Source organism: Magnolia sinica, chromosome 3, assembly GCF_029962835.1.
Source record: "Magnolia sinica isolate HGM2019 chromosome 3, MsV1, whole genome shotgun sequence".
NCBI classification, from domain to species: Eukaryota; Viridiplantae; Streptophyta; class Magnoliopsida; order Magnoliales; family Magnoliaceae; genus Magnolia; species Magnolia sinica.
This window is the reverse complement of record NC_080575.1, coordinates 102782223-102797065: the sequence shown is the minus strand read 5'-3', so window position 1 is coordinate 102797065 and position 14843 is coordinate 102782223. Positions and strand designations below refer to the sequence as shown.

The 14843-nt window shown below is 37.8% G+C and overlaps 1 protein-coding gene across 1 annotated transcript; it reads right to left on the bottom strand.

Moving 5' to 3' along the window:
* Positions 1 to 11652: 11652 nt before the first annotated feature.
* LOC131240474 (probable BOI-related E3 ubiquitin-protein ligase 2) lies at positions 11653 to 14438 on the bottom strand. Its single transcript, XM_058238731.1, has 3 exons — positions 13800 to 14438; positions 13427 to 13686; positions 11653 to 12253 (listed from the first exon to the last, which is right to left on the bottom strand). The coding sequence occupies exons 1-3, from the start codon at positions 13963 to 13965 to the stop codon at positions 11774 to 11776; spliced, it is 906 nt and encodes a 301-aa protein (XP_058094714.1). The 5' UTR covers positions 13966 to 14438; the 3' UTR covers positions 11653 to 11773.
* Positions 14439 to 14843: the final 405 nt, after the last annotated feature.

The following is a 14843-nucleotide window of genomic DNA, read 5'->3' as shown; positions in this document are numbered from 1 at the left end:
AGAATCATACAAGTGTAACAGATTCAATTAGCTAGAATCCAACCTGATCTCTCTAAACATTTTCTCTTTTAAAGAAATTGCTAACTCGAACATTGTTTGAGTTACTGAGTTTGACCACTCAATAAATCTACCAAAATTTTGAACTGTGTTAGCTGAGTCCCCAAGTATATTATTTCGTGATTGTTGTACGTAGGATCTTAACAAAAAGTCTTGTCATATCCTAGAAGCAATTCGCATGTAACCCATCTACTGTCTCAATTTCAATCGAGAAGGGGGTGAATCAAGCTTTAAAAACAGCATATTACATACGTGATTCAGTCTGGTGTTAATTTCGTTTTTATTTTCTATTTTCCAATATAATTTCTCTAACATTCTTAAAGCTTGATTATAGCTACCGAAAGTGTTGGATCAGTCAAACTGATGAACCATGATCTGATTAGATTAAACTAATTCGACAGTACAAACTTTACCAGATGGCTAGACAAGTTGAAGTTTCTTCTTATTGCCTTGAAGATATTATACATTTTGGACTTCAATATTCAATATATATTGGAAGTAATCGACAACGACACTCCAGAATAGATCACTGTCACAATTAAACGATAAAAAGACAAATTGCTGTATTTCAGTCATATTCTTAACGCTCTTTCTAATCGCTTATACGACTTGTACTTAGGAACAACTTAAGAAAAAGAAATTTGAAATGCACTGGAATACAAGTACAAGGCTGAAGAGGAAGGAACGTAGAAATTTCTAATCACCAGGTACTTCGATTTCACGATGGTAGATAATAAGCCTCTATTGGTCCAAATTTATGAATTACAGTTGATTGTAAACAAAATAAAGGCATTAAAAATTAACTTACCTTAATCTTTTCAGGTCAGAGTTATTATAACCAAACTGCTTCCGAGCTGAAAAGACTACAGGAAGAAGCTATTGCATAAATTAGGAAAGTTTACCCTAAAACAAATTCAAAAATATCTTCGTATTGAGGAAGAATCTCATAACTAAGATAAGAGGGATGTCGCCAATGATGCATCCTTATCCAAGATGAATGTAATAGAAAAATCATTCAAGAATAATAACTCTAAGAAAAACGAATCCCTAAAACGCAACAAATATAAAGAGAAATTCAAGAAAATTCAAAAAAAAAAGAAGGTAAACCTAAGGGTCCTTGCTATATCTGTCGTATGATCGGGCATTTTGCCCGTGTCTATAGAGACATTAAAAAGTATAAGAAAGAGGCTAATGCAGTAGACAATGATATCATAGCAATGGTCACGGAAGTGAACATAGTTCAAGAGAAAATCTTTGGTTGGTGGTATGATACAGGTGCCACAATCCATTTATACAACGACAGATCTTTCTTCAAAACCTATGAAGATGTAACCAATGATCGAGAGGTTCAAATGGAAAATGAAGGTCCATTGAAAGTCATTGGCAATGGAATTATGGAACTAATATTTATTTTAGGAAAAAAGGTAATCCTGACTAACGTGTTGCATGTCCCAGACATAAAGAGGAACTTAGTCTGAGGGGTTCTTTTGAACAAACACGGGATAATAGTTGTGTATGAATCTGGCAAGTTGATCTTGTCTAAGAATGAAAAATTTGTGGCAAATTGATATGCTTGAAATGGGATGATTCAGTTTTTACTGAATGAAAATAATTCTTCTGCTTATATGGTTGACTTTGTAACCTTATGGCATTGTAGGTTAGTACATATAGGCCGTAATACCATAAGACTCATGGCTAAGAATGACTTAATCTCATATAATGATTGTAAGAATAATAAATATATAGTATACATATAGTCTAAAATGACTAAAAAAAATTACTTAGTGTTGAGATCGTCTCAAATGTTAGACCTAAAGCATACTAACAGATGTGACCTAAATGACATTCTTATCTAAGGAGGCAATGGATACTGCATAATGTTCATAAATAATTGTTCAAGATGTGTATATGTAGGCATTTAATGCATTCAAGATTTATAAATCCAAAGTAAAAAATGAATTAGTTGAAAAGATTAAAATCCTTTGTAGTAACAGAATAGGAGAATACATTTCTAATAAATTTTCTATGTATTGTGAAGAGCACAACATAGTACACTAGTGCACAACACCCTACACACTACAACAAAATGGTGTAATCAAGAGGAAAAATAAGACTTTAGTTGAAATGGTCAACTCAATGCTAATAAGCAAAGTCATTATTAAGCCTATGGGGAGAAACACTATTAATAATGTGTCATGTCTTAAATACAATCCCATCCTAAGAAAACCAATACCTCTTTATATGAAATATGGAAAGGAAGAAAACCAAACATATAATATCTTAAAGTGTGGGGGTGTCTTGCGTATTGTAGAACTCTTAAGCCTAGAAGAGCCAAATTGGGACCAAGAGCTGCAAAATGCATCTTTGTAGGGTATGCACAAAATAATAAAGCCAATAGACTTTTGGACTTATAATTTAATGTGATCATAAGACTGGATATAAGATACGCTGTAAGTAAACTAAGTAGATTTATTAATAATCCTAGTGTAGAACATTGGAAAGCTATAAATAGAGTTCTAAGTTACCTAAAAGAAATCATAGAACTATGACTATTCTATTTAGAATTTCTGACCGTATTAAAAAGAAACATCGATGCGAGTTGGATATCAAGTACAAGGGACAATAAATCCACAACAAAGTGGAGATTTACTTTAGGAGTTGCAATTGTCTCTTGGAGATATAAGAAACAAACCTGTATAACACACTCAATAATGGAGTTTAAGTTCATAGCATCAGTTGCAATTGACAAATAGGCTAAGTGATTAAGTGATCTTTTATTAGAAATCTCATTCTATGCGAAACTTATACCAGCTGTTTCACTTCATTGTAACAGTGAAGCCACTCTAACTTGAGCCTACAACGGTACATATAATGAAAAGTCCAAACACATAAGTTTGAGACATGATTGTATAAGACAATTGATTCAAGATGAAATTATTGTGATCTCATTTGTGGAATCAAGTAATAACTTGGTTGATCCTTTTACTAAACATCTAATAAGAGAAGTAGTAAGGATAACATTTAGAGGGATGAGATTGAAACTCTTCAACAAAATTTCCATTAATGATAGAAACCCAACCCCAAATTAGAAAGTCCCTAAAATTCGGGTTCAATGAGTAAAAAAAAATCGTTGATATATGAAAAGCTTTAGTATTAAAATTATAAGTAACAACATCTAGGATGAAGAGTGCTGTTTGTTACAACTAGAGGGCTAAGTCTTGAAACTCTTAATGAAATCTACATTATAAGATAAGTGTTTTAAATAGTAATGAAAACATTGGAAGGATTTCACTTATATGAATGTAAAAGTGGTGCCTCTTCTCATAAGAGTTAGAGTTTTCTCAGTATCGTTCAGGAAATAGAATAAGGACATGGCCATTAAAAGTGCTAAGCGAGTAATATAAGGAAACTCACATAACACAGATGTCATATTTGGTTGTCTCATCTAAAAATAACTGGTTTAAAGCCGAGGCTACTTGGGATTTCGACAAAACTTTAAAACACTTACACTAAGGAAGGATTTAAATCGTAAAGATATCTTTATTTATACATAAGAGCTATCTTTTATATATGGCAAAGTTTTCTACTTTTTATTTTAAAAAACTAAGTGAGGGATTATTGAAATTTTAGTTTAAAAAGAAATAAAGTTTGAAAAAAATTATTTTCCTTTCAAAACTATTGTTGAAAAAAATCAAAGAAAAAGTGAGTTTTCTTTAATCCTACATCGAATAAAGTGGGAAAAGTTTTTTGTTCATAAGTGTTTGAGTGAGGAGTATTCTTACTTGGAGAAATTAAGGAACAGATGCTCAATTTGCGGGTTCCAATGCGTAGCACTAGAACACACACACGCACACGCATGCACGTTCTTGCGCTCAAGCACGAGCACGGGCGTGAGTAGTATAATTGTAGTGGCACACTTTGCACTTCTTAGGTGAACCGTTACCAGACGGTGTGATCACGGTGCGAGAAGAGAAGTGTAAAGTGGTTTGGGTTCTATATGCTGCTAGAAACGGTCAAATCGATGGATCCAAAACTGCCAACAATTTTGAGTGAGGATGAGATGCTCGGTTCACACACACACACACACGAGCATGTGTGTACTCGAGCTCGGGCTCAAGCACGAGCACGGGCATGTGCAGTGTGGCTGTAGTGGCGCTAAATGACGCACTTTATACTTCTTACGTGAATCGTTGCGAGACGATGCGATTACTATGGGAGAAGAGAAGTATAAAGTGGTCTGGGTTTTATATGCTACTGGAAACGGTCGTATCAATGGATACAAAACTGTTGACCATTTTGAGAACGGCTATTGGCATTTATATCCAAAATGGTCCAAAAATGGATGGACCTTGATGATCTGACGGTCAGATATTTGATCTAATAATTTGAAACGTTCAGAAATTAGTGTAAATGATCAGAAACGTCTGAACCATTGATGACCACTTGATGACAGTCCACACCCCAAATGCTATATAAACTGGACCATTCAGGTCCAGAATCACACAAGTCCAACAAATTCAATCAGAATCCGATCTAATCTTTCTAAACATTTTCTCTTTTTAAGAAATTTCTAAGCAACTTAATCACTTTCTTTGACCACCCAATAAATTTGTCAGATTTTTGAACTGCGTTAACTGAGTTCTGACTAGGTTCCTTCATGATTGTTGCAAGTAGAGTCTTAACAAAAAGGCTTGTCTTATCCCGTAAGTAATTAACCTGCAATCCATCAACAGTCTCAATTTTAATTGAGAATGGGGTGAGTTAAATTTTAAAAACAACATGTTACCTACATGATATGATTTAACCTGGTGTTAATTTCATTTTCATTTTCGGTTTTCCAATATAATTTCTCCGATACCAAGTGTGTGATGGGCCCACTAGATGAGAATCTTGATGCTAGATTAGCCACTGTAAATATTGTCCTCGGGTCCTTTTCAGGTACTTGTTACCATAGGATCGAGTACCAAACATTCTCCAATCCGGACCCGAATATCAACTTGCTAACGCAACGCAGTAGATGCTAAAAAGCAATAACATGTCTGGTAGATGTTGTCGAGCCATAAATGTCATGGCTGTTAATATACATGGCCCACATGGCTAAGGCCATGGGCTCCACCGAAGTTAGCCCACCCAGCACAAAAACTGGAGGATGGACATCTTGTAGCGAGGATACATACATGCATTTTACCGTCGAGCATTCGCTATAGCCATGTGGGCCACACCTTTTGACCGTCCAAATGGCTCATATGGTGGGCCCCATGTAAAAACTAGCTCCCTCAAAATCTCTCCTGCTGGATGTTCCTAATTGCTCGAGTGTGGCCCTTGTTAAATATGGGCCGTTGGTTATATAATTGTCCACTTCCACCAGATGGATAGATCATCATCTGATGTGGAGACACTAGAGAATGCTACATTTCTTTCCTCACCGTACAATTGGCAAACATCTCGTGGCGATCAGGACCGTTGATCTGATGGGCCAAAGTGTGGATAGGCTACAGGCAAATAGCATGCATCCACCTATTATGAGTTCTGCAGGTTGAATGTGGACCGTTCCTCTTGGAGGCACTAACAGGGCATCTACCACACTGCAAATCCATTGCCTTTTGGATAAGGCATGTTGAGAAGGTGGGCCAAGTTCACCTTATCAATCACTCCAACTGTTCCCGACGTGTACCGTAAGGAAGGAACTGCTATTTTGGAGATACATGCAATGCACGGGCGAAAAGTTGTGATGTTCGGGTTTTCATTTTGTACAGGTGGAGAACACCTTCAATGATTCGTACCGTTGATAGGACGGGCCTCATTGTGGATTGCCCATGCACCAAAAAGTCCTCTCATTGGAAGCTTGGTTGAACGTGAACCGTTGCTGTATTCTCTCTTTCTCTCAACCGTCTATTAGCAATTGACTCATCCTCTGGGCCCACTATGTTATGTGTCTGACATCTAATCCGTTCATCGGATGCATCCATTAATATTACGGTATTGAACCAAACATGAGCCCGATCTACAAGCTACGTGACATACACCTCATGGAGCAATGAGGAAGGGATGCCAAACTAGTTTTATTTTTGGGGCCCACCATGATGTTTATATTCCATCCAAGCCGTTCATCAGGTGTGACTCTCCAGGATGAACAGACACTCCAAAAACCAGCCTGATCTGATGTCACACGCACAACAGGGTAGGGTGGGCCCCATAAAGTTAAGGTGGTTTACCGGCCGCGTTGAACAGGTGCTGTTGAACGATTCCAGTCCTTTAGTCCGAACAGAACATTTCATAACACGTATCATGAAGCAGCTGAGATATACGTATTACTGTATTAGCATCTTTCTACCTAATTTCGTGTTAGTGTAACTCATATGAACCGTTAATTCGTTCGAGTCAGATGCGAATAGTCCAATCTGCCACCTCCATTTATCACCTTAGCATTGAAAATATGGGTCCGATGCGGCACATCGAGTTAGAATTGAAAGTATGACTTGACTCGGCTACCAATGACTCAGGGGTGACTCGGACGAGTCACCATGACTTGGACTAGTTGGGACTTTACTCAGCCACCAACGAGAGTCATCACATACCATTTATCTTATGTCTATATGACATATATTGTACCCTTTTATTTTGGGTGTGTTTGGTTGTACCAATTTGACTAGTTTATCATGAAATATCATAAATTTTCAATATATTTGGTGCACCAAACAAAGAAATAATAAATAAATAAGGGTTTTGCTAGCCTCCCCACCTTCATGGAATGTTGCAATGTCCCTGTCCTTTTGAATGATCATCAATCAGGATGGTTCATTTAGTAGTAGTAACAATGAAAGTAGGCCGTGGTGCGAAATCACGCGGACCCTATGAGCCTAATCTTTTAAATGTGGCTATGTTTTTATAATCTTCTATTGTTTACAAGTCATAGATCACATTGTCATCAAACCGCTTTGAAATCATAAACAATACAAAGCAGGATCTATCTAGTATATGTTTTTAGATGATAACTGGAGCTATTTTGTTTCTTCACTCAATCTTGGCAGTCTATTTTTCATGCAATTGATCAGACGCTCAAGATCATCCAATTAACGCAATTTTTACACCATGGCATACTCTTAGTTGTATGAATGAATGAACTGTTCCGATCAATAATAGATTATCTAATGTGCCAAAATGGAAAAGGACAGGAGACATTAGTAAAACCATAAAGGTGGAGATGTTAGCAAATAAAACAGCTATATATATTTGCCAATTCAGGTTGGCAATGAAGTTGGGACATATCCCATAAGGTATGAGGACTGATGTGGGGTCCATGTCTTTATGACCTAAAACCACCGACCGCTGACAATGTGGGCCATCCTTCATGAAATGGAAATGTGGTCCTCTTTATGTCAAAGCAATCTTGTAATCAATGCATTTGTATTTTTTTTCTTTTATTTTTTCAATCCACCATACCCGTACCAAAACATGAGTGGACGGATGGGGCATTATCTCCCTGTCATATCCTTGTGAAGAGATGTTATTCTAATGATGGGCCCCACATTGGATTAGCCAAAGGCCAAAAATTACTCTGATCCAATGTGGAGATTATTTTCTTACTGTCCATTTGCATGGAACTGATTCAATGGTTAGGATCGTTTCCCACTAATCAAAGGATGGAGACATTGAGTAAATGGGCTAGAACATGGTGACATGATGTGGGTGGGACCCAAAGGACATATTCCCCAACTAATCTGAAAGTCCCCATGCGATGTACCGTGGACTCTACGGCTTCTAGTTCAAACATCTGACAATTCAAACCCCACGTGAAAATGGGCCCCACAATCCAACAATTACATTGGGGAACATGTGGGGCCCTTGTACGTACACACAGATTTTCAATCAATACCTGTGACATTTCTTTCTCCAACAGTTGCAGCCTTTGGACGTGTACCAACTGTGCATGGATTCTTGGTGGGACCCACACGAACGTGTCCAAGGGATTGGGACCATACTACTCACTGCCTTTGCAATCGTGGGGTTTTAAAAAAATTAAAAAATAATAATAATAATCGATGTAGCCATGTCGTTTAGTGGTCCACGTTTTTTGACAGATAAGTTATGGTGCTCCCTAGTTGCATAGAAACAGATAGACAGTCCAATCAATCCATCTGGACTGTCCATTGGGTCCAGCCCATAGTTGATGTGACGCCATGCAAAAGAATCTGGATCCTCTGGTGATTGGATTAGTGGTCGAAAATTTATTTTGTTTTTTTATAGACATCCATTGCATGCTTAACGTCATCAGATAAGTAATGTTTAGAAGCATAAGAAATCGATAATGGTGGGCCCCACCCAACGACTAGTTTAAATGGTTGATCGAAATTATTTTCCATAAAGAATGTGGGCCGTCCATTTTATAGGATACTGAGTGAATGATTAAAAGTCAAACCAATCAATTGCTGGCCTGTTGAGTGTCTTGGCACAAATAGCTAGGATCACTTATGGTGCAGTGAGAACACTTTGAACTTTTCTCAGTTTTCTAGAACGAGATTCCAAGTTACGTCCAATCAAAATGAATGGTTATCTTGGCCGCTGATGGATCATATCTCTAAAATCACATTGATCAATAAATCCTAACCATTGAATTGATGGCTATCAAATGGATGGTTAAAAGTAAAATAAGTGTCTAAACTCCAGTGTGAAAATAAAAAATAAAAAATTCACTCCTTTTAAGAACCTAAACAAAGGCACTAGAATTGATTAGACGCCGTGGGGTTGGCTTTGACACCAATTGTTAAGAACCTAATCAATAGGTTATGGGATATTTGGAATGTAGGATTAGGTGGTATGAAATGTATTAGAGGAAGTTACCATCGTTATTGCACAATATTCACATGTTCGAAAATATTATGGTATTTTGATCATCCAACTCATGTTTGGAATTAAATACTATTGGTGAGAAAACACTATTTAAGATGAAACCAACATTTGGTGGAATCTAGATTTGTAATTAACAGATTAGATTTCATAATTAATGCCGATCACTTATATTCATATGTAATTCGAGTGTCATATGTAAATGATGCATATGGATAGACAACATTGATAAAAAAAAATGCATAAAAGCGGAGCTCACAAATATAATAAATTTCAAATTATACCAGAAATTCTACTATATCTCGTACATGGATTGGAAAGTCAAATAATTAAATTAATCCAATCATTTCCATCGATTCCAAACACATAATATAATTTACATGTATCGGATGTAATTCCATACCACCTAATCCTACTTAATCCCAAAATTAATGGAATGCGTTAAGCTAAGCAATTAAATCCTTGGTATTAAAACACACTTAGTGTAATTTTTTAGTTATGTTCTTGTTTACACTCATTTTAATTTGGCACGCTTACATAGGTCAATGAGATGTCGTTACATGTTGGCACCTTGCGCTAAATGATGGGCGAAATTCTGCTCGTGCCTTCCACACAATCATTGTTTACATTTGATCTGACATGCTTATATTAAATGATGTAGAAGACACCACATGACAACCATGCCATATGTGGTATAGATGACTTCAAGATGAAAAAATAGAGACATGTAAACGAGAGAGAGAGAGTATTAAATGTTATGATTTTATTAAAAAATATTATTTGCAAAAAGTAAGAGTTATTAAAGTAAGACTCTCTCGGCATTAAATGCTAAAATCCCATCAAATGGTATCTCTATCTAGAATTATATGCTAGAGCATTGCTAAAAGCAACTTTTTACATATGCCAAAGCCAAGTGATGGAAGGATCACAATAACTTTCCAATATGTGAGTCCAAAGATGTGAGGACTTTACCTAATACACGTGAGAGTATATCTCTTGTACATGTAATCGTACACAATAGACCGCATTTATGTAAAAGAATTAAAGAGATTTCTACAACCGATTATTAAAATCTTTCATGATGCTGAAGACTATGTAAGGCCAGCATATATTAGAAGCCTATATAAAATGTACTCCAGGAAGAACTCCGGGCCTGACACCATTACAACCAAATTCAACTTTATCTATCCGTCCAACATGGATGTCTGACGCCATTACAACCAAATCCAACTTTATCTATCCGTCTAACATGGACGTTTATCTTTATCTTTTTTACTTTATTTTAGTTTAGTTTTAACCTTATCGTTGCTCATAGCCCTCATTTTTATTTCTTAGTTTAGCTTTCTACCCTTCATCAACAACATGTTGCTGGATCGCAAGAAAGATTGTTCAGTTTTGAATGAAAGGCTGCGTTTTGCCATGTACTAGGTGATTCCACTGGCCATCTCGCCACGAAGTTTTGTTCACACCAGATGACGAACAAATAGTTAATTCACGATCGTTTTGCCACATGATTAGTTTCTACCAAGACCACAAACAGGTTATCACTTTACTAACCATCTCGCTCTGAAGCTCGATTCCGATCAAAACAAACAAATTGTCAAACATCCACCCTTCACTAATCATCTTGTTACGAGTCCCAGTTTCCAATCGAGCAACAAACAGATGATCATCTCGCATATAATGATCATTCCGCTACAAAGCTCAATCTGTGGTTGAGCAACGAATGGATCATCATCCCTCAAGTGGATCATAAGTGTTATTATTGTAAAAATCATTGACAGAAGAACACTTTCAACTTTTATCTTCTTTCTATCTTCTTTCTCCATTAATTTTTATTATTGAACTATAGTAGCAAATAATGCTAAAAGAACAAGTCCTTAAGTGTATAAATATAAGGCAAATCCTTAACTCTAGTGACACAAGGCAAAAAAAAATTATTAGGAAGGGCTAACCCTACCCTTTAACAAATTGTGTGGTCGCTGAGTGCAATGTGGTTGAGAGTATAGCTGGATACTGTGCCCGAGGGACACTGATAGTTCTATCAAACATTGAGGTGAGTAGACTTTAGCATACCCGTGCATTATAATCATATTATAATGCATAGAATTCAAATAAGGCCCTTAATCACACTTATAACCTCTTGTTTGATTGAATTGACTAAACAGCTCCATTGCAATGGGTTCAAATATCCATGTTTCGGTTGAAGAGTCGTCATCTTTTCTTAAATGACACTTATGGACCAGAATCCTCTTCCATACTTGTTTCACTCAGCCATAAAACACCAAGTTCGATGTTACATGTGTGAAATCCACTCCGTCCATCAGGTGCACTCATACATGCTAGGCCTGGGCCAAACCACAACTCAACCAGATCCACAACTGAGGTGGGCCAAACAACACTGAACAATGTGGGTGCGATGTCAATCATAGGCTTGTATCAGGGGCCACATGGTGTGTATTATTCATGATCAAGTCCGTTCATCAGGTGTAACTCACTACAATGAAGTGATTACACAAAAAAAAGCCACATCCAATACTCATGCCTGCCACAACGTAAGAACTTAGAGATTTCAGCACAATTTCACATTGTTCCCACTGGTGCAGTCCATCTGAGTTTTCCATCAGGATGATCTTTTTAATATACAGTGAACATAAGGGTCTTCACCTGATGGATGGAATGGATTTAAAATATAAAAAATGGTGGGCCCCAATTGTAGACGATACCAGTCCATACCCAACAGCTAGCTGATTAAAATTACCAAATTGCCCTACCACTAACTCGATTTTCCATTTTCATGCCTAATGCATATACAGACTTAACGGGTTACAAAAGAAAGAATTTATTAGTTTTCTTATGTAATGAAATTTCAAGACATGTGAACTTTTATGCTTGCACTCTTTGTACACATGCACAATGGACATGATCCGAACCGTTGATCACAATCGTTACATAGGCACAGGTGCCGGCACGGTAGCACTAAGACGGAAATTTCTTTTTCATGGCAACCATGGCAATTCCGGCTACCGTCGACCATCCCTCCATCGCAGCACGACTCCGAATCGGCCACTTCTCTGTTGTTTCCTTCTCCTTTTTCATGTGCAAGCTCAAGGTCACGCCGGAGCGACGTCGCCGTCGCCTCGTTGGTCTGTGCCACTGTTTTCCAAATTTGCCCTTCCATTAGGAGGATTTTTACCTTCTCTTCCAATGCTGTGTTTTTCCTACTAATTGCAGCGATCTGTTCATCTTTGTCTCTTAACACCCTTTGCATGCCTTGCTCTAGTGTTTGGAATAGGTTAAACCAGTAACTTCTCCTCTTTTGTTCCAGTTCTACCCTTAATTTTTCCATCTGGTATCAAAATCAGGTCAATGAAATATAAGGTTATTTTAGTCACATCTTGAATGTTAGGTGAAAATAGGAAAAGGGCAGTTTTCGAATTACAAGATCAAGAATTCAAAAGAAATGCTTAAGCTGAGTTGAGTGGAGCATGGTTTTAAAACATGATCAAAACTTGACTCGACTGAGTCAACTCAACTCAACCAGATTTCAGTAAGGCTCAAGAAAAGCTTGATTTAATCATGACTGGGTCAAAACTAGATTCAGCTTGAAGAAAATCAACAGAACTTGACTAGATTAGCGACAACTCAACATTGTTGCATACATTAAAATACTCACAGAAACTCCTCCGAGTTTTTGAGTCGAGTTGTGCTTTTGTGTTTTTAAATATGATTTATTTGTAAGACTCTATCAGGTGGGCTACAGATAATCACAGGCTTAGATTTGACCATTGGATTATTCAGACTGAGTGATTTAGTGAGCCCCACTATAATTGTGATCATTGCAAATGAATTTGAGGCGGGACGCTTGAATTTTAGTCCTTATACATGATTATTAAATCACATATGGAAACTAATCAAAGGGGGATAAAACTGTGTGATTTCAAGGGATGCAAGTTAAAATGGGGCAATGCCATACAGGTGGCAGCTTACCAGCAGTTGATAAATGGCCTGGTAAATGGGACCCACGTTTATCTAGCCGTTGAAATTGTTGGGCAATGCCACTGAGTTATAACGAGTCAAGATGAAATCTGATTGAGTTGAGTTGACTCGAACTCAAACCAGTAGGTCAGGTTTTTTTTCTAGCTCTTAAACTATGAATATAGAAATAAAAACAACCATACCCATCACATGCAATCAGATGTTCCAACATGGCACACGTGTGAGATATCTAAGCTTTCGATCTGGTGGGACACACCGATGACGTCATCTTCCTGGAATTCATGTTGGGCCACAATGTACAAATCCTAACCGTTGATTAAATCAGTTCTTTCCTAGTCATCCATTTATTTTCCACGCCATGGGCCAAACCACCTCACTTCAAGGTCTGATGATCTAAAAAGCGTGGCCCACCTAATGGAAAGCTAAGATATCACACACGTTAATATGGGATATTGGGATTGTGCTTGCACGTGCGCCTAGTAAACATCTAATGCGAAAAGAGAAGAGGGAGTGGTATTCCTACCTGCATTAAGATGAATAGATCGAGTTCTTGCTGTTCTCTCCTCATTGTAACAGATATATCATCCCCCAAAGAAGAACACGCCATACAAAATCGATTGTTGCAATCATCACTCCATCCATTAGCAGTTAATTGCCCACCACTACTACTAATCTTCTTCTTAATCCATGAACTTAGACTTGGATCTTCTTCTCTTTCTCGCTTTCTCGACTTTGAAAATTCCACTCTATTTCCACATCCTTGGTTATTCATCATACACAAACCTTCAAAGAATAACACATCAAAGGAAGAGAAAATTAGCATTGTTATTGAGAGAGAGAGAGAGAGAGAGAGAGAGAGAGAGAGAGAGAGAGAGAGAGAGAGAGAGAGAGAGAACCTGGGTCATGAAGTGGAGCTATTGGAGATGGATTATGACCAGTGGGGGTTGATGACACGACGCAGAAGGGGAAGCTGGAGATGGGGTTCAACGGTCGTGATGAATCAGCAGAGGTGATTTGGGCCATTAATGGGGTGGGAGAAGGTGGTTGTGGGTGCAAGAACATGGAGAATAGGTGAGAGAGGAGAAGGAGAGGAAGGTGTTGTGTTGTAGAAAGAGGGAGAGAGAGAGAGAGAGAAAAGGAAGGAGGGAAAGATGGAGAAGAGGTGCATTTGAGGTTTGGTGGGGGTTGAATAATGGTGTGGGATGGCTTAAAACTTACAAAGGGTGAAAGGTCAGGCACCTATCGTGCGCCATATTTTTCGTGGCGCCATCGCTAATGGCGTTGAACACCCAAAAAACGCTTCTTCTTGCAAATGGACTTATATTAGCACTTCTACCTGATTTTTTATTTTATTTTATTTTTTTAAAAAAGGGAATGATTCTATGGTGTCCAAGCTATTGTAATTTACTGTAGTGTCGACATCTGTGGGGCCCACTGTGATGTGTTCATGATATCTGTTCCGTCCATCAGGTGCGGCGCATCATGTTCGCCATTGAGTCCAAAAATCATGACGATCGAACATTTAGATGAACCCCATCTGATGGAAGACTGTAAAATCATGCCTATAGTATATAAGTTCACTTGGTGTGGCCCAATTGAGTTTTGGAATGTCGTGATCTTTTGTGGGTGTCTATATCCTGATGGAGAGGTATGTTGAATGGATTGGATGAAGTATACACAGCAGGGGGTGGTGTCCAGAAATAGTCTGGAAGGTTTTTGGTTGCCCTGCCTTCCCAACTGAGTTCCAAACGGCCCCATATTCTCCAATGGTGCATCTCATGGATGGGTGGATTATTAAATGCACATACCATGATGGGCCCCACACTCCCTATAATTTTTTTTCTTAAGAATATTATTTACATTTTTTGGTACTTTATACATAATTACCATGTGCCCACCGTAGCCGTGCAAATGGTGGGCCCCAGTGTTGGAAATCATAT

Excerpts from the sequence above, each read along its gene's own strand:
- LOC131240474 (XM_058238731.1), bottom strand. The coding sequence starts at position 13,965 with ATGTTCTTGCACCCACAACCACCTTCTCCCACCCCATTAATGGCCCAA. Across the intron at positions 13,687-13,799 it reads AGCTCCACTTCATGACCCAG|GTTTGTGTATGATGAATAAC; the intron begins GTTCTCTCTCTC and ends TATTCTTTGAAG. Across the intron at positions 12,254-13,426 it reads ATCTATTCATCTTAATGCAG|ATGGAAAAATTAAGGGTAGA; the intron begins GTAGGAATACCA and ends TTTTGATACCAG.